The 19864-nt window shown below is 48.8% G+C and overlaps 2 protein-coding genes across 12 annotated transcripts in view; one reads left to right on the forward strand and one right to left on the reverse strand.

Moving 5' to 3' along the window:
* Positions 1-563: 563 nt before the first annotated feature.
* Positions 564-19772, forward strand: BMERB1 (bMERB domain containing 1). 6 transcript variants are annotated; one of them, XR_005657858.1, is made up of 5 exons: positions 649-867; positions 1861-1975; positions 3236-3318; positions 15364-15519; positions 15815-16779. XR_005657858.1 is itself a non-coding variant. In XM_039885412.1 (4 exons), exons 1-4 carry the CDS (start codon positions 837-839, stop codon positions 4413-4415), a joined length of 366 nt encoding a protein of 121 aa, XP_039741346.1. In that variant the 5' UTR covers positions 564-836; the 3' UTR covers positions 4416-5785. The 6 variants fall into 6 exon arrangements, 3 of the variants coding, with proteins under 3 accessions (XP_039741346.1, XP_039741345.1, XP_039741347.1); XR_005657859.1 differs by lacking the exons at positions 15364-15519; positions 15815-16779 and adding exons at positions 19133-19303; positions 19396-19772 and having other exon boundaries at positions 654-867; XM_039885412.1 differs by lacking the exons at positions 15364-15519; positions 15815-16779 and adding an exon at positions 4279-5785 and having other exon boundaries at positions 564-867.
* Positions 15617-19864, reverse strand: part of MARF1 (meiosis regulator and mRNA stability factor 1) — a 34867-nt gene continuing 30619 nt past the window's right edge. For all 6 annotated transcript variants that reach the window (XM_039885407.1, XM_039885410.1, XM_039885409.1 and 3 more), the window contains one exon: positions 15617-18203. In XM_039885407.1, coding sequence (XP_039741341.1) covers positions 17962-18203 — 242 coding nt within the window. In that variant the 3' untranslated portion in view covers positions 15617-17961. The remainder of the gene's footprint in view (positions 18204-19864) is intronic.

A 19864-nucleotide genomic window follows, 5' to 3' on the forward strand; every position in this document is an offset into this window, starting at 1 on the left:
CAAAAAAAAAAAAAAAATCATGTTTTGCCAGCCAAGGTTGGAAAATAATTCACCAGTTCCCGGAGGTTGGGTGCGGGTGACTGGTCAGAAAGAACACCCAGGGCCCTCCTTGCATTGAGTGCTTCCCCAGGACAGGCCAAGATGCCTCATCCCCCACTCCATTGCCACCACCGCTGTCTTCAAGCTAGAGATGCTCAGAGCTGGCTATAGGGGCCGTGGCACCTTCTCGTTGGGCATGGAAATCGTATCTCCCTCATTTGAAAGGTTTAAGGTAGTGATTCTCAATCAGGAGCAATTTTGCCCCCCAAGGGACTTTGGGCAATCCGATGACATTTTTGGTTGTCACAACTGGGGGAAGAATTCTATTGGCATCAAGTGGCTAGAGACCAGAGATGCTGCTAACTATCCTACAGTGCAAAAGACAAATCCCCATAATAATTACCTAACACAAATACCAATAGTGTCAAGGTTGAGGATGCTAGATTAGATGAAAATGTAAAGCTTGTGAGAATATAAATATAACAGCTTTCAATTTACTAAGCATTTGCCTTTCACACTTACACTGTGTGATTTGCTTTTCTTTCATTAAATAAGGATTCTTTTCTTTTGTACCTGGTTCAGTAAATATTTAATCTGGAGGGCATTTAATCATTTGTACCCAGAGTCACACAGCTAGGAAGGGGAGGAGCTGGGGCGTCAAGCCAGGGCTCTCTGATTCCTCAGGGAGTTCTCACAGTTGGGGTAGGGGCTCCAGTCCAGGGAGACAAGTTAGGAGGCCACGGCATGGCCCAGGGAGAGGAGATGGTGGCCTGGACTGATGAAGTGTGCTGGAGGAAATGAGAAGCAAGTGGAGGGTCACATTGACAGGTGCGTGGAGATGTTAGGAATCAGGCGTGTGATGCCAGCACGTGGAAGGTAAGTTGGCAGTTCTCATTGGCTGAGTAGGTGTAGGTGGGTAGGGCATGGAAGCAGGTGGGTGGGGCCTGCAGGCAGGTGAGAGATGCTGGCAGAAAAGTATGTGACACGCACAAGCAGGTGAGCTGTATCGGGCAGTGGAGTGGCTACTTGGGTAGGGAACTGGTTTGTAAGCTGGCACAGATCACTTCGAATAGGTAGCTTCTCTGTGATTTACTAGGAAGGGCTGCATGAGGAGAGGGCTGCAATTGAGTTTCTGGGAGGCTGGGGGATGCCTGAACTGGTCAGAGACAGAAAACAGGAGCAAACAACTCGGGGAGGGAGGTGTGTCAGTTCCTGGAGGCCCTGTGAGTCCTTATGGACCGGCCTGAGAGAGCTGAGGGACCAAGGCACCCTGGCGAGTCTGGACTCTGCGTTAACTCACCTGCAGAGGGCTGGGAGGTGCTCTGTGGTGTCGGCGAATGATTTGGGGAGTCTGGCCCACAGGATACCCCTCCACCCCATCAACGGCCAGGAATCCCAAGGGTTGCTAGAAATTCCACCCCCTTTTTCATTTCCCCTTGTGGTTAACGAGAAAAGCTGATTTTCTCTCTTGCTCAAATATTATAGTCCCCTCGCTTCTGATTCTGCCTCCAGATCTAGAGGAAATTGTCAACGTCAGTCCTAGGTACTTGGGACACGGCTGCATCGTGACCATTCAGTGAGCACTTGCCACGCATGGCCAAGCTCTATGCGAAGCCATCGACTCACATCACTATGCTTTAGCCTCACTAGGTGTATTTGACAGAGGAAGACACTGAAGCTTGAAGAGGTCAAGTGACTTCTTCAAGTTCACCCATCCAGTGAAATGGTAGAGGCAGGATTCCAACCCCCCGGCCCCTCGGACTCCAGTGCTTTCAACAGCTCTACTCAGCTGTTTCTTTGCTGATGTTTGTTTCTTCCCAGAAAAAGAAAAAACCAAGCTTCAGAAGCAGAGAGAGGACGAGCTCATCCAGAAGATCCACAAACTGGTGCAGAAGAGAGACTTCCTGGTGGATGATGCCGAGGTCGAGCGGTTAAGGTGAGTGGGTGGCACTGCCTGGAGCACCGCCCTCAGCTTCCTACCAAAACCATCGTCTGCTCCTGGGACTCACAGCCTTGCCTAACAGGTGTGGCCTCGGCACACGCACCCACAACGCTGGATCCAGATGAACCCTGAGAACCCATTCTGGCCTGAGGACCCATTTCATATTCAAGAGAAAGTCAAATCCAGCCTTGCAGAGGCCTGTGGGTCTTAACTAAAGGTCATTTGAGGAGGCGGCCAGGGAAAGATTAAACCATATAACACACGGCAGCGCTTCCTACACATTCTCTTCGATTTCTAGAAACTTCCGTTGGTTTCGATAGAAACTCTGCCCACTGTACTGACTTGTTTCTTTGCCTCCTTCTCTGCCTCCCAGTGTTTTCTTTCCTTTCCTTCTCCTTCATGGCTTTGATGTTCCTCTAAGGTCTCCTATTTGCAGATGTACCTGCCTCCTTGATCTGCAGAGCCATGGGCACTGGAGCCATGTGTGTTTGGAGGCTGTGGAGGAAGCTGAGCAGGGGAAAGATGAGAATGTTGATTCTTGAATATTTTTTGTCCCAGCAAAGCCTTGGAAGCCCTCCACAAGGAGAGGGGCTCACAGGGCCTCTTCCACCCCAGAGGATTACTTCTTCTTTATTCTCTCTGTCTACCTGGGTCCTCTGAGGCCCCTGGGGTGCACGTTGCCTAGCTCAGCCAGGATTGGCCCACTGTCTTTGCTCCTGTCTTTGCTCTTGGAAGAGCTGAGGTGACCTGCGCTCTGAGACCTGCCACATATCTTATGGGAGCATAGGTATCTAGAGTGACTTAAGGATATAGGGTCAGGAGAGGTGTTGCCCAGCTAACTGAACCCCCAGCAGGGAGAGAGAGTCCTGTAATGTTCCTGCCTCTGCCCTGGGGTCTCATCCATACCCTAGGTAGGCATTTACTCCATCAGTGAGATATGTGTCTCTGCTTCAGAGCAGGTTTATCAAACACAACATACAAATACCATATACACATAACACACAAAACATATGCACACCATCCACACATAACACACAGCACCACCCACACATAACATGCAACATACACTCATCACTCACATATCACACATACCAACATCCATGCAACATCCATGCATGATATACAACATAATGCATTATCCACAGTCTATTATATGGTCCCACACACTTACCCTCCTGACTTATGTCATCAGTTCCTTGATGCTTCCCTTGTTTACTGTACTTTCCTCTCGTCTTCACCCATCTGTCTTCACAGGGAGCAAGAAGAAGACAAAGAAATGGCCGATTTCCTGAGAATCAAGTTAAAACCGCCAGACAAAGTAACCAAATCTTCAGCCAGTAAGTGCACACCTTATTTCTTCTCCTCCTCCCATCCAAGAAGAAAAAGAAAATTTAAAAGAGGTCCGAGATCCAGAGAAAGCACCACAAAACACTTATTAGAGATCAAACTTAGGTACAGGGGGGCAGCAGGCAGGGCCAGCTTCATCAGTGTGCAAGCAAGGCCGTTATCCAGGACTCCATACCTGGAAGGGTACTGTTCAGCTATTACTGTCTTGAAGTTCTTAAGAATTTCGGAACAAGAGGCCCCACTTTTTCACTTTATACTGGGTTCTGCAAACTACATAGCTGGTTCTGGCAGCAACTGTTATTCTTTAATCATATGCCGTCTGGTACATTTTATAGAAAGAGGTGGGTGGCCACTGAGGCTCAGGGAGCTCTGGCCTCTGCTGGAGTTGGAATTTCTGGGAGAGCAGAACCAGAAGGATTGCTTCTCAGAAAATTAGCCTCACAAGATACTCGGAGCAAAAAATGTTTTGTGTGAAATAAGTTTGGGAAATGCTGCATATCTGACCCTCTGCATGGAGGGCCCGAAAGTTCATTAGCATGTTAAACTGATAATGGGTCCTGCTGTCAAGGAACTGTCTTCTCTTTGTTGACCCAGCGAGGCTGCTATCACTTACAAGAAATGGATGCCCAATTTAAACTATCCCTAGCAAAAAAAAAAAAAAAAAAAAAAAGTGGGGGACGGGGAGAAGAGGTTGGAAGAAGAGCAGAAAGAACTAGGGCTTCAGAGACTGGACACTGTTAGAACCCTTCCTTCTATCTCTTGTTTCTGCCCTTCTTTGTACGTCAGCTTCATGTTCTCCTACTACACAGTTCTTCACCACGGGGCCAGGACCTCAGAACCATAATTTCGCAGCAGCAAGGCAGCACCATAGATTCTCTCCTGGTAGCTAAACAGACGAATCTCGGAAAGATTCCGACTGGCCTTTCTTGGATCGTGTTCCCATCTCCTAGGCCCATCACCGTTACCAAGAGGCTGGGGGACTGTGATTGGCCAGATCTGGGTCACCACGGGGACACGAGCTGTTATCAGAATAAAAGGGACTAGAAATCTCGCTAGGCAGACCAAATCCAAAAGCCGCTCCTGTTGACTATAGCTGCGAACACAGTCTTCCCTGATCATCCACTAACATCCCATGAAACACACAGTCGTATGGCATGGGGGGGAATAAAGAAAGAGAAGAGCCATAGTCCCTTCTGCAGGCCCCTAAAATCATCCGGTACATGGTCCCTGTGTAAATCCAATGTCCTCAATGGACTGTCTCTTCCATAAAAGGCAAATTAGAAAACTCCACCTAACACTGTGGAGAAGGAGCAAGGAAACTTGCCTTTTGTGTAGATAGAAAAAAGAATTCTGGCAAGAAATCAAAACAGCAATCTATACCACATGCAAGGGTTCAGGTGTAGCGTCCAAATTTATACTACTCATCTGGTACTGGAATCCCAAGTCGAACAATTAAAACCAATCTAAAACCAATAAAATCTCTGGGACCCCAGCAAAGCAAATGCAAAATTGCTCAATAGGGACCCTTCAGCATTACATAATACACAGTCCACAAATAAAACGACCCCCATGAAGATGAGCTCTCAATAAAAGTTTAAACTCATGAAGAATTAAACCATCATAAGAGAAGTCAAAAGATGCAACAAAGAGAAAAGAGAATGTCTGTCCTCCCAAGAATCAGAAATAACAGACTATCTAAAAGAGACAATAAGTATATTTAAAATTATTAAAGAGATAAGAGAAGGTATGCAACCCAAAATGAAATAGCAGGATGCTATGAAGAAAGAATTAGCTTTCTAAAAATTCTAAAAGCAAACAAATAGCTTTCTAAAAAATTGTTGTTATTAAAGTAACAACTCAATGGATTAAACACAGAGACACAGCCAAAGGGAGAATTCATAAATTGGAAGACAGAGCTGAGGAAATTACCCAGAATGCAGCACAGAGACAAAAAGATGAAAAAATATGAAAGAGAAGTTATGAAATATGGAAGATAGAATAAGAAGGTCCAACTCGCATCTAATAGGCATTTCAGAAGAAGAGGTAACAGAGAATGAGAGGTGGAGGTATCTGAAAGGATAACGTTTGAGCATTTTCCAGAATTAAAAGACATGAGCCCTCAGACCGAAGTGACTTGAACAAAACTCCCATTTATTCATTCACCAACTACGTCTTGAATGCTAGACCCTGTGATAGGCTTGGCCGATACAATGCCAAGGAGAACTGAATAGGATAAGAGCTAAAAGCTGTGGCTGGAAGCTGAGGACAGAAAGCCAGTGGGCTCACAGGAAAATGGGAACAGTTAACACGTAATTCGCGCTAGCTCTCCTTGCCACCTGATCTGTGGAGCTGAAGCAAGGCCTGGCTAGGGGTTGGGATGGGCCTGGGGCTGCAAATGGTCAGGGCTCTCTTCACCTCACCTCTCCCTCTTTCCCTTTTTCCTTCTCTTCCTCTGTGCTCCTACCTTGCTGCAGGCTCCCGAGCCGAGAAGAAAGCAGAGCCCCCACCTAGCAAGCCCACAGTGGCCAAGACCGGGCTGGCACTCATCAAGGATTGCTGTGGGGCCACCCAGTGCAATATCATGTAGCCCTCACATGGGGTGCCCCCGGGGCCACGGGGACCTCCCCCCCCACCCACTTGTCTTCACAGCCCCTATTTCACCGGGGCCCAAGAGCTCTCAAAGGCGGAAGGGGTTGAAGGCAAGCCTGTGACTGCCGCCAGGGGCCGTGGGCGTGGCGGGCGGGCCCGGTCGCCCTGTACAGAGTGTAGCAATAGGGAGTCCCTCACCGTCGCATGGCCCTCCCCAGAGCATGCCGAACCCAGGAGTCTGTCTCACTGTTTATCCAACCACCAGGAAACGGTCCTCCCTCGAAAAAGTATATCTCCACTTCTGTCTAGCTGTGTCTAACCCACTGTGTGAATGAACTGGGAGAGGGGCATGGTCCCCAGGTGTGTACAGTCGTGACTTTTCAACAATCTAGCGCCATGTTGGACACATCCCCATCTACCCTCCTAGCTCTGCTGTCAGGCCTGCCCCAAACGGGCACAGCTCCCATCCCCCGTCTGCCCTTCCCCAGGGCCTGTGCCCTGGAGGGCTCCACATAGCCTACATGTCTTGGAGACACAGAGGGCCCATCTCTAAAGATTGAGCTTGTATGTGGTGTCGTGGTCACATCTCCCACTTCCTCCCCTCCTGTGTCTGGGCACAGGTCACACCAGGAGCGTGTCCATTTGCTTTTGGCTCTTCCTTCCTTTGCGATGGCTGCCCCAGGTGTTTGGAGCAGAGGGGATGGGGGCCTGGGCTGGAGCACACCCAATGCTTGAAAGAGGTACCGGAGAGCCGGAGGCTCCAACACCGAGGCAAAGGCAGACACGCAGGGGACCCAGAGCAGATACTGACCCGGATGCTCTTCACCCACCGGGGGCCACCGGAAGGAATGCCAGCAGGACCCCACTCACCAGCCTAACGCACAGACCTCCGTGAACATCCGCGGCGGGCGGGAGAGGCGGCCTGACCCTACCGTGTCCCATCATTTGGTGGTGTATTTCAACCAGCCTAACAATTCCACCCGGGTAACGTGATGTACATATGCTACAGCCAGCTCGGCACAGCCCATGTGACCTCTCTGTGCGTGTGTGTGTGTGTCGTGACTGGCGTCAGTAGTTAGCATAACGCAAGGTTTGCTGATGTGCAATCATCCATCGAAGAAAATAAAAGTGGAAACCACGTACACGGCATTTTTTAAGTTTTTACTTTTTTCTCGACTGTGGAAGTAATCCATGGACATGGTGAATCATTTAAAAAGTATAGAGAATATAAAGAACTTTTTTGGTTGAGGTTGTTTTTTTTTTTTAAACTCTCATAACTCCTCCAATTAGAGACTACTCTGCTCTGACATTTTGGCATATTGGCTTTCACTCTTTTTTATACATTTTTTTCCTGGCTGGCATCATATTGTACCATTTTATAACCAGTTTTCATTTTTTTTGCTTAACATCGTATCATTATCGTTCTCACATCATTAAAAGCTCTTTGTAAACATTAAACACTCGTCATAAATATTTACAATGGCTGCTCAGTAATCATCTTCTTGATATACTGTGATTTATCTTTTTCCTCACTCTTGGACATTTAGGCTGTTTCTAGTTTTTCAGTATAATAAGTAATATCACGATAAACACCCTGGGGATAAATCTATCTGAATTTCTGATTTTTCCTTAAGATAAACTTCTAAAAGTAAAGTTCTTAGGCCACTAATGGGTCACATTTAAAAAGTATATATATATTTGTAAATCAGAAGTAAATCTGAATGTCTCTCAAGTCACGGCAGCTTCAGAACTGACACACTGTCTCTCTAATCGAGGACCCCAGAGTCTCTGGTTCGATGGCCCCTCCCACTCTGTCTCAGATGTGTTTCTGCTTCAGTCCCAGCTTCGGCCTGCCATTCTGCCATCCTGAAGCTGAAGAGGCTCTCTCAGGCCACTGCCTGTGCTGCCACATTGGCCTCAGGGGACACTGTGTCCTTCACTGCCTGAGACCAAGCTCCAAGCCAGGCTGTAAGAGACTTCTAAGGCTGCCATAACATATTACCTACATCAGCGTGGCTTCCAACAGCCGAAAGTTATCGTCACAGTTCTGGAGATTCGAGGTCTGAAATAAGAGTGTCAGCAGGGCCGTGCTCCCTGAAGCCTCTAGGGAAGAATTCTTCCTTCCCTCCTCCATCTCCTGGTGGCTCCCGGCAATCCTTGGCTTCAGCGGTTCAATCTCTACCTCTGTCTTCACACGGCCTTCTCCTCTGTCTGTGTGTCTGTGTCTCCTTCTCTTCTTCTAAGGACACCAGACACTGGATTTAGGGCCCGCCCTAATCCAGGATGATCTCATCTTAATCCTTTTTTTTTTTACTTTTGCAAAGATCCTATTTCCAATAAGGCCAAATTCTGAGACAGCAAGTAGACATGAATTTTGGGGGGAGGCGGTTCGACCCACTACACAGATGCTTCCTGCTCTTGCAATAAAAACTTGGGGTGCAGAGGGCCCACCACTCTCCCTTGCCTGTGAAAAATGTGGGTCTGGAAGATCTGACCTCAGACCAATTACAAAGCAGCCACTCACTGATCCAAGAGGTGGAAGGACATCGAAACCCTCATAAAAATCCTGCCCGTAGTACATCTGCGGAGCCCTGGAGTGGCCCTAACTTATGTTCCTGCTATTAATTTTTTTAAAAGATAAAACAACAACAACCAACATTTATTTAGACTTTCACAGAAGAGCAGAGGAAAGTAATAATTCAAGATGCTCCCAGGTCACCAGGGCTGCCTGCAAAGCTGGGAAACCTTGCAGACCTCAGGGACCCACACACCTAGACTCGCTTTTCTTGGCAGCCAGGGGAGAGGGGAGGAGTGGATAACAACGGAGGTAGCATTCGTTGAGAGCTTATTGCTGTGCACCGAGCCACGTGTGCACATTTTCTAGTTTGCTGCTCACGTCAACTCCACAACCCCACTTCATAGATGAGGAGGTGGTCCAAGGTCCCATGGGTGAATGGGGCAGGGTCACCATTCAGCACCCACCCCCTGTAACTGCCATAGTTCTTGCTTTTCCCATCAGCATTTAAACACAACACTCCCATTAAAAAACAAACAACCCTCCATCCCATCTTCCCTTCTAGCCACCACCTTCCCTAGATCTTTACAGCCTTCTTGAGACTTGTCCGTCATCTTGCTATCTCCATTTTTCTCATCTCTAGCTCCTTCCTCAACCTATTTTAATCTGGTTTCTGACACTCTCTGGTCTCTGACCCCTCTCACCATTTAGTTATGTAGGGGAGGAAAAAATCTTTTTTTTTTTTTTTACCCATCTTGAATTTTCTAGCTAGGGCCCTGAAAATGAGCTGGCCAAAGACAGACTAACAAGAGAAAAACAAAGAGAAGTTTAGTAACTCGTGCATTGTACGTGTACGCGGGGAAGCACCCAGGGACGAGTTACACAAACAGGTGGTTAGGACTTGGGCGTGTGCACCATCTTAAGCTAAAACAAAGGAGGAGGGAGTTGGCATTTCTGGGCTGGGGAGGCAAGTCATGGGAAGGTGACTAGAAGAAGTTTGGTAGAAGGGTTGTTTAGTAAGGTTTGGTGTGCAGATTCAAGTCTTGCCTTCTCTACTGGTAAGAGTCCTCCTCTTCCTGGTACGGGAGAGGGAAAAATGTTTCACAAATGGAAATTTATATTTTCTTGGCAAATGGAAATTTCCTTTGCAAAAGGTAAACTCGTGCCCTGTACTTAGAAATTTCCCTGCATCTACTGGTTCTTAATGGCCTTTGGCTCAAAATCATCCATGGGCCAAAGAGACATCTTTTGGCGGGGGGGCATATTCTGGCTCCCTTCATTTACATCCAGTTGATGCACATCAACCCCCATGCTGTCCTAGCTCTCTCTGCATCACGTTACCACACTCGATTTGACTTCTAAGAAGCTCCATTAGCTAGGTGTACTTCCCACTGTTCAGAAGGACATTTCTCCAGTCTTTTGACCTCTTCCTTGTCCTTAGGACCTGACCCTCGGCATTCTGCTCTTCTCCCCTCCTGGTCTCAGGTGGCCATCTACACTCTGATGATCCTGGGTTCTCTATTTATCCTAGACCTTTCTCTTACACTCAGACCCATGCCTCTGACTGCTTCCTGACGACCTCCATTGGGACCCAGAGTAGGCACATCAGATGGAACATGTCCTAAAATCAGGGTCAGCATTTGTGATGTGTTATCTATGGCTGCTTTGGGGCTACAACAGCAGAGTTGAGTAGTCGTAATAGAGACCATGTAGCTTGCAAATTCTAAAATATTTACTCTCTGGCCCTATAAGAAAAAGTTGGCCCAAACTGCCTCAGTCTCCCCTGTACTTTTCATCTCAGGAAATGGCACCACCCAGTTGCCCAAGACTAGGACTTATCCTGGATTATTCCTCTTCACATCCATGCAATTGCTAAGTCTTCAGTGTCTACCTCCTAAATTTCTCTAGAATCTGTTCACACCACCACCTTTTGCTTGGTCAACCACAGCAGTTTCTTAACTGGCCTCCTTGGCACTGGTCATTCACACGGCACCCAGGTGGGTTCCTGAATAATTCAAACCCAATCGTCACTCTCTTCAAAACCATTCCCACAGCCTTTAGGATAAAATCCATGTTCTTTCATGTGGCTTAAAGGTTCTCTCAGATCTGGCTCCTTCCTACCTCCCTCGCCTCACCCCACCTGCTTGCCCAGATCCCTTTTTGTGCTGGGGTCACAGAAGGCTTCTTTGGGTTCTTTGGTTCTTCTCGTCATGTTCTCTGTTGGCCTCTCTCCTGGACCTTCCCACATTATTCCCGGTGCCAAGAACTCAGATTCCCTGCTAGCTCTTTCTCTGGTCTATGCGTGCACCACTCTGAAGCCAAAACGACCTTCCTAAAATGCAGACCTACCCAGGTGTGTTGCTTCCAGTTTACAACTCTCCTACACCGTCATCTTGGGTTAAGGGAACAAACTGAGTAGAAGCATCGAGGGAGGAAGATGGAACACGGGTCAGTGTCAAGGAGGAGTGTGTTCCACAGCATCCAACCCAACCCAGCAGTCATATGACTTTAAGAACTTTAAGAAACGGACCCACAGGACTTTGCAGTAGAATGTGGTTGGCGTGAGGAGTTTCAGCAAGGCGCTGGCATGGAAACCAGATGCGTCAGGCAGGGGAACATTCCCTCACTCACTGTTCCATTGGAGGGAGAGAGGGCTCATCGCTCTCATTTGGCAGATGTGGAAACTGAGGCTCAGAGAGGGGAAGTGAGTAGCCCAAGGTCACACAGCATATAGGTGGTAGGGCTGGGACTTGAGTCTGAGAGCAGAGTGAGAGCCAGGCCCAGGGTGCTTATTTCTCCTTTCTAATCTCAGCAGCATCACTGCCCCATTCTCTGTTGAGCTGTGCTCAGTTAGAGGGGTCTCAGAGCCACCCCATCTATAAACCTTTCCATTCTGGGGTGCCTGGACAGCCCTGGGCTGCCGGAGCTCACCAGCTCAGCTCCTTTGCAGCTGGAGAAGAAGCAGTTACAACCTGCCCAATGCCACCAGCCAAGACTCGGATGGATGCCTGTCACCCACAGGACAGCTGGGTGGGCATCAGAGGCTGAAGCAAAATCCTCAGGAAGCCTGGCTTGTAGAGCAAATGTCAGGTCATTTTTCCACTCATTCATGAGTTAGTTAATTCTGCCAGTGGCAAGTACTGGGGAACACGGAGATGAACCAGACAGGGCTGGGCCTGCCTTTGTGTAACTTATGTTCTGGTGAGGGAGATGAACATCAAATGGGAGGGCATGGGGAGGCCTCCTCGCCAGTGTTAAGTCTGAACAAAACCAGCAAGAGGGAAAGGAATCGAGAAAGTGACCAGGGCTCCGGCTTGGAGTCAGCCTGCCTGGGTTAAAACCCTGGTGGAATGCCTCCCTGTGCATGTCCGGGCAGTTCCTTCACCTCTGTGTGCCTCCGTGCCCAGATCTGTAAAATAGGGAGAACAACAGGGGGATTAAAGGAGACAATACGTGGGAAGCATTTAGAGCAAGGCGTGTAGTAAAGTCGGTTATTATTGGTTAAGTCTAAAGGCAAGAAACTGTGAAATCAGAAGGTTGCCCAAGGTTTGCTGAGGGTCTGGGAGGGCCTGGGGCTGGGGTTTGGAGAGGAAAGAAAGGGTGAAGAATGCCTTCCTGGGTCCGGGGTCCTGCCCTCACGAAGCTGAGAGTGGGCTGACATGTGAACACACTGCCATGTGACAAAAGTTGTGACTCCCATTCCAAGAGCTTCCTCAAGGTGTCTGCACCTTCCCTGGGCTACGGTCCCGCAGTCACACCCGACCTTAACTGTGCCCCACCAGCTCTCCCCACCGCTCACAGCCCTTCCCATGGCCGTCCCCTCCCTCTGCCGATGGCTCAGTTTCATTCCTGGGAGAGGCAAAATTGAAGTTAAGTCTGGGTTTGGTGACATGCGGCTTAGCATAAGCGACTCCGTTTGGGGCCTGTGGTCTTGTCTTGTTTTAAACAATCACATGTCCAGCCCGGAATCATTTGCTGGGGCAGATTGGTGTGGTTCTCTGTTTATCCAAGCTGGGGGCCAAAGGCTGACCCTGGGGCCAGCGGTTTGGAGTGGATTATCAGCCCAGTTAAGCCAGAAGAAGAGAGAATGGATGCTGCGAAGTTGAAACAAACAAACAAACAAACAAGGGTCCACTGCTTTTTAGAGAATGAGAACAGGCTTTCAGAGAAGGGCAGGGATTTGCTAAGGTCGCCAGCAAGCTCACCCAAACCAGGACAGAACTCAGCCCCCTGGTCTGATTCGGTGCTCTGGGCCCCCTTTTCTCTCCATCCTACAGCCCGGCCCCACGGTGTGCAAAGAAATTGAGCAGGCACCAGGCTAGCCAGCTCCCATCCCAACTACCCCATATCTTAATCTCTAGAGAGTCCAGGAGCTTGTTCGACAATATTAAGGTGATTTTTTAATTTTGAAATGATTTTGTACTTACCAAAGAGTTGTCTTTAAAACAGCACAAAGAATCCTCGTATCTGCCCTCTTACTCAGAGTCACTGATTGCTGGCATTTCGCCGCATCTGCTGTATCGTTCCCTTTCTCTCTAGAATGATTTTAATTGCGGACACAATGTGGTGTCACCTTAAATCTCAGCATGCGTGGAGAACACGGGCACGTTCTTCTGTGTTTCAGAACAGTTCTCAACATCCAAAGACACAGTGCTGTGACCTAGTATTTACATTTCGTTCATTGTCCCAATAATTTCCACTATGGTGCGTCTCCTACTCCCCTGTCTGAGATCTGGTCCAGGGACAGGGGCTGCTCCCCATTGCCACGTCCCTTCGGTCTCCTTCGGTCATTTGTGTCTTACATGACCCTGACAATTTTGAAGAGCCCAGGGAAGTGGTTTTAGCAGACGGCCCGCCTTTTATATGTGCTTTCCTGGTGATTCAATGTCCTCTCCAGTTGGAGAACTACTACCCCCAAGGAGTCTTCCTGTCTCAGCCCCAGAGACCTGCTGCTACTGGGGAGGCAGGGAGGCAGGGCCCGTGTCTTGCTCATCGGGGTCCCCACACATGGCTCGGTGCTGGCACCCCTGTGGGGGAGCCTCAGTAAAGGCTAGACTTGGGAGCTGTATAGGGCCTCCAGCCTCGCTGTGCCACGGAGTGACTTGGGCAGTGGCTCAGCCTCTCCAGCCACGCTTTCCCCATCTGTAAACTTCAGTTGGGAGTAGATGTTGGGTTGGACTCATCGGTCTTAAGGGACCTTGCAGCTTTGAAGCTTGGTTCTTGGCCTTCAAAACCTTTAGCCCGGGACCCCTCCCAGGCCTCCTACATCAGCCATTCATTCACTCAGTCATCAAATACTTACGAATGGCCTAGGAGTCAGGGCCTGGACTTTCTTCTAACCAATGGAATTGGTAGAGATGATGGGAGGTCAGTCCCTTGGTTAGGTTCCATTGCATAAGGCTCCCTCTCTGAAGATTGGAGGAGGTTCTCCTTGCTGGCTTGATGGGCTAAGCTGCCACTTTGGGGGAACTGTGGGTGGCCTCCAGGCTTTGCAGGCGGCTTCCAGCTGACAGCCAAGAAAACGTGGGGTCCTCAGTTGGGGGCAGGGACGATGGGGGAAGATTGGCTGGGATCAGGCCTCAGAGTCTACTCCAGGCCCTGCATCTGGGAAGGCTTTTGGGCAGAGGCAGAAGGGGCAAAGGCCTTCACATGAGCTGCCTCCTGCAGTCAGGCAGCCAGGATCTGCCCTGCCGCCTGGGGCGCCTCTGGGAGCCAGTTCCTAAGCTTCCACCTGCAGTTGTTTGTTCCCCTTTTCCTCCTCTGTGTCTTACGTCCCTATTTCCGAATCCTTTCTTCCCAGAAAATCTGAATTCTTCTCTGCATCTTGCTGAGGAAGGCTCTAGCCCTCCATCTCTGAGACCTCCTCATCCCACCCACCTGAAAAGTGAGGGGTTCTCTCTTCCTCGCCAGTTCTCGAATTTGTCAAATTCGCTCCAAAAGCAACTGATTCTTTCCATGTTCCAACCTAAGCCGTTCCCCAGGGCTGCCTTCCTCTTAAGGAGAAACTAGAAATCTCCTGGGAAACACTCTGCACTTGGCCTTGAAAGTATTAATTCAAACAAGCAAATTGGATCTGTCTTCTCTGTATCTCTCCCCATAGTCCAGTTGGACGAGGCTGATGCTGTAATCACATTAGCAGCTGGGAGATGGGCCAGCTACTGTACAAACCTGACGTAAAGCTATGTGGGAGGATGCAAGGTCAAGTGAAGCAGTGGTGGGGGCCCCCTGACTGCTGGTTTATGGGGCAGTGAGTCAGGGTTCCTGCTCCTCCCCCGGCCCCAGAGCCGCAGAGCAAATGGAGGCTATCGTGGGTCACTGCCGTGGGAGGGAGCAGGGATGATTCAGTCTTTGCCCACTGAAGCAGCTGGAAACCAGAGAAGACCCAAAGCACCAGCATGCCCCTTGTGATAGAGGCGACAGATCGCGGCGGCTGCACAACTGGGCACAGGCCTGCTTTTGCTCAGACAGCCATCTTCTAAGCTACCCTCTCCAGACCCGATGGGAAATGCACAAGACCCATGTACACACCCCGTTGGGAACTCCGGGATGCCCTAAGGGGGCACGGTGGCAGCGGGAGTTTTTCCGCGAGGGCTTGCCGCTGTGAGGGATGTGCTGGAAGACTGCCAAGGGTGTTTAAGAGCTTTTTAATGCTGAACTTTTAAGAAAATTGTGCTTTATCGAGAAGCAATTTGCCCAAATGTGCAAGTCTCTTCTAGGTCCTTTTGTGTTTGTAAGAGGGGTCGAGCACTCAGGTGTCTCGGCAAGGGCTTCGCAATGCGATCTGTGACAGAAGTCTTTTCGTGAGGGGCTGATTCAAGGAGCACGGCTGGCAGTGACTGAGACCGAAGCAGCCTGCAAAGCGGATTTCGGTCACAGGGCGCGGGGACCTAGGACTTCTCCGTCTTAAAACTGGGGCGTTTTGTGGTTGCAGTATTTTCCCCGGCCATGATTATGAGCTGGAACTAGGCTGGAAACCTCGGAGGGTCCTGACCAGGAGGGGCCAATATCCAGTCAGCTGGACGCCAAGTTAAAAGGGCCTCCGAAGCGTCAGACCAGTTTGTGCTCAACGCCTCGGCTTCTAGAAGGGGTGAGAAGTTGGGTGAACCCCAAATGAAGATGACAGAACTGGACGGGTTTGTGATCCTTCCCCTCCAACAAACAAAACACTCACCTGCAAACTCAGACTAGATGCTTGCTTGTAAAGTTTATTGACAACTGTTTGGTCCCAACACACAAAACAGCACTTGAATCACAAAAAAAAAAGTGTTCAAACAAAGTAGACAGTTAAGAAAAAACATCTCTTCCCCTAAACCCGATCGAAAACAAAAAGTGCAAGATGGGAAAGGGGGTTCTGGTGATAATTTTTCTCTTTTTTTAAACAGATACATCTCATCCGATTCATCTTTCCACTCGGAAATAAAGAATTTCATTGTCTTAATTCTCATACATCATTTTGTCACATCATTTAATTAAGCCTCTGGATAAAAAAATAGATAGCGATTAGACTGGCCATTGTGGAGTACATTACGAACACAACGAGCTTCCGCTGTATTCTATCTTCAAACAGCGACTGTGAGTCACACGTGCGTCCCAGGCGGACTGGTGACTCCAGCCAATGGTGTGACCGCACGCGCCTGACAGCGCACGGCTTCAGTCTCTTCTCTGCTGCCCAAAGGAACTGCTCCCCGGGACCGTCCCCAGTGACTTGTAATGGTGCCCTTTAGGTTGCTACAGTCCACGATTCTTCGCATGCGAGCAAAACTAAAGTCCAAGTGTGCACACTCAGCCTGATGAAGCCTCAGAATAAGGCAACTGATGTTCTCAACATCAACTATATGACTGTTTAAAAGCTTCTTAAAAAAAAACTGCATGTCTGCATCGTTCTGCCTGTCACACTGTGTCTGCAGAGGAAGTGCCTTCAGAGGGATTCAGAGTGCCATTGCGCTTGGGAGGCTTTTCCAGAGCCATTCCACCCTGAGTGGGGCCACGTGCTGAGAACTAGGAATCACTGGCTTCATTTAAAAGATTTGGGGAACAAAAATCTAACTTGTAAAAATCTCTCTATAGCCCTTATTTTGTGGCATTTTATCAAAATGCTGGCTATGAAATCAGAGCCCATTTTCTGGCTTTCTAGAAATTACAAAATATAAACATTTCCCCCAAAGAAACCACCTAACTAGTGGAAGACCTTTTGCCAACAGGTTTTTTTCTGCTCTATGAACGAATCCGCCTTTTTGCCCAACAAATACAACCCATTGTAAATGTCAGGTTTCTCCAGGAGGGGTGAGAGGCCACCCATCACCGGATGCCTCAGCCACCTTGGGGCGGAGGTCATTCCATAGGGCAGTGCTCCCTTTAAGGCTGGCTTTCCCCAAATGCCAACATCAGACACCACAAAAATCCTGAACATGCTTCCAACAGCGAGAAGTAACAGAGTAAAAGCAGACACTATTAAAAGATACACAAACACGTACACATCAAGCTTCCCAGCTACCAAAACCAGCTTTAAAATTACAAAAACAAGGTTAAGTCGATCAACCTTGGCCTTCCTATGTGTGGATAGAATTTCCGTGTCTTCCAATTGGAAAGAGTATTGATACCACTCCTGTTAAAGCATCTCACCCCTCAGCTCTGATTTGTAATTTATGCACTTGATGCATATTTTAGGAAATCAGACTCTCTTCCCAACACCGCCTCTCAACACACGATAACGTGTGCTGGAATTCAGATGCTGACTTCAAATGCCTGACACCAAGACCATCTCCTTTTCCTTAACCTGATACGTATCACCCTGGAACTTAGCATAAAAGGGAAGCTTAAAACACTCGCAACTTTCTAGAAAGCTCCTAAATGGAACCCCAAAGTGGAAACATTTAAAAGATTTTGTGATGAAGCCACATTTGTCAACTACGGACATAGTTAAATAAAAAACAAGGCACGCTTACAAGTCACGTGGGAGCCAGGAACCTTCATATCCACCCTGAAAATACATCCTCACCTCCCGGCCCACCCTCCTTCGGTGTGCGGACACGCAGGGTCACTGAACAGGCTTTGCTTCAAGACACGTCATGCATATGATTAATACTGTCTGGAACATCGGTAAGCAAAGGCTTATAGACTACATTACGCTACACGGAGGATTACACCACTGATGTGTCTTAAGGGAAGTAAAACCACTTCCTTCAAGCTGAGTTCTTACTGCTTTCTTCTTATGGAACACCATCATATTTCATAATTAAGAAGAATTTGGTAAAACATATTAAGGATTTTTTAACGAATGCCAGTTTTTGTTGTTTGTTTTTGGTTTTAGTTTTTGTCTTTTTTTTAACTGTGGGGGGAAAAAGAAAAACTTCAGCTCAAGGCTGTGTTCAATGTAAAAGAAACAAAACATTATAGAATACACCTAAAGATGAAGGAAGTGGCTTCTGGGCGGTTTTCGTTAAAACAACAGAGGTTGTGTTTTTTGAGCCCGCTTTTGTGTGCAGAATCAGACAGTGTTTTCCCATCCTAATTCTATGTTCAAAATGAGTCAAAGCTTAGTTGTAGGTGCAAAGGAGAAGTTGGCTGCCAGTTTCACTCTGTTTTTGGGCTGCTTTTTGGCAGGGCTTTCCACGGGGTCCTTGCTGTGCTGGGGCTCCGGGGTTTCCGGCGGGCAGGCGGGCACCGAGACGGTGGCTGGGACGCGAGGGGAGCGGCAGCCGGGGGTCGGCTTTTCATTGTTTACTGGTACTGGAACTCCAACGTTCTCTTCCTGGGTTAGAATCATAATTTCTGTAAACAGAGAAAAGCAAACAGATTCAGTTCTACGACCTGTAAGGGTTGGTTTTCAGTTTCTCGTATTTTCTCAGAAGACATTTTAAAAATAACCCCCCAAATGTCACGTCCATGCCACAATTTACATGTTAGCTGTGAGACCAATATTATGTATCACATTCAAATATTTATAAACGGCATCTTGGCTTTTCCATGGATTACAAAGTTTTAGGGATCTTCATATTTGGCTACAAATCAATGGGCATGACTTTAAAACACACTTCTTTCCACTTTGGATTCTCTGCCCACTCATTATCAGGTAGCTAAGGACCCATAAGCCACATGTGACTTAAAGACTTTCAGACAGGAGAGGCCCCAGTATCAGGGAGCCCCGGCCCATCCACGGACAGAGGACCCTGCTCTGCGTGGACCTAAGGTATGGCTGGAGTGAGGGGAAAGTGGCAGCGTCAGAACGGCCCTAGAGAGTCCGGGGAGTCACACACAGCTGGCCGTCCTGCAGTGCTACCGGCTGTTCTAGTCGAGCCACGAGTAGTTAATTAGCCTGCTGTATAAACGGAACCAAGTTGCTTTAAAGAGATGTACTGTTATACCTCACACATCCACTGCATGAGCAAGGGGCTCCTGCTCCGGAGGTGCGCAGAAGGTGGGAGGGGCAGGGGTCATGGCAGCGCTCCAGCGCCCTCCTCAGGCTGACCCTCACCAAGGAGACTGTCAGACAGCACTGCCCACACCATTCAAATTATCTCTTTCTCGACACGTGTATGGCTGAGCTCGGGCACACTACATGCACCAAGGCTACAACCCCACTGAAGAGCTAATGCCAGCTCTAGTTAGGTGTTCCAGGGGACACACTCCTGCTCTCGTCACAGGCCAAGTCTCCTGGTATCAGAAGCCAAGTGTAAGGTTCCCCGTCTCCTATTTTCCAGGTGAATAGTTGGTTCTTTCACTGGGCAATAGTGCCGCATGCTGCTTAGAAGACTACGGGCCGGGGAAACCAATCCAGGGCTCGGGAGGCTGACCTGGGAAGCAGCACCGGCAGCGCGGGGAAGAACAGTGACCACAGAGGAAGACGACAGGGAAGGACCTCGACAGAGCAGGTGGGTCACCCTCTCAGGAGGTCAGGGTTTACGGCACAAAGACACAAGGCCCTGGGTTCAAATCCTGACTCTGCTACTTGCTATTCCGGCAGCCTGGGGCCAGATTCGTCTCTAGTTACGACACAGGCTGTGCCTGTCACCTAACCTGCAGAGTTGTGGCAAGAATTAAGTGTGACTGAGCCCATCGGCCCCAGTGCAGCGTGGGCACAGTGAGAGCCGAGTCGTGCGGCACGAGGCGGGCGCTCGGCACTCCGCTTCCTCTTGCTTCTCTGATCGTTGCCCAGAGTCTGGAGCACAAGACACAGCTGTCCCTCTCCCACCCCCGCTCGTACCCTCAGAGAGCCCCGTACCCTCTGGAGTCATTCGACTCCGGGCCAGACCAGCTGCATCATCCTTCAAGACCCAAAGCCGCCTCAGAGGGTGAACCCAATTTTGAAGGAACCTTGACAGGAAAAGAGGGTCCTGAGTAATCAGCACAGGTACTCTGTACCCCAAAAGGTACCGTTTCTCCCCACCCCTACCAAACATTTAAAGTACTGGCATTACAGTTTTATTTTTAAG

Source organism: Pteropus medius, unplaced genomic scaffold (genome assembly GCF_902729225.1).
Source record: "Pteropus medius unplaced genomic scaffold, Ma_sr-lr_union100, whole genome shotgun sequence".
NCBI lineage: Eukaryota > Metazoa > Chordata > Mammalia > Chiroptera > Pteropodidae > Pteropus > Pteropus medius.

Coding starts and splice junctions, on each gene's coding strand:
- BMERB1 (XM_039885411.1), top strand. CDS start 837: ATGAGAAGCAAGTGGAGGGTCACATTGACAG. Junction 868..1,860: donor GTGGAGGGTCACATTGACAG/GTGCGTGGAGAT, acceptor GTTTCTTCCCAG/AAAAAGAAAAAACCAAGCTT. Junction 3,319..6,537: donor AGTAACCAAATCTTCAGCCA/GTAAGTGCACAC, acceptor GTCTGGGCACAG/GTCACACCAGGAGCGTGTCC.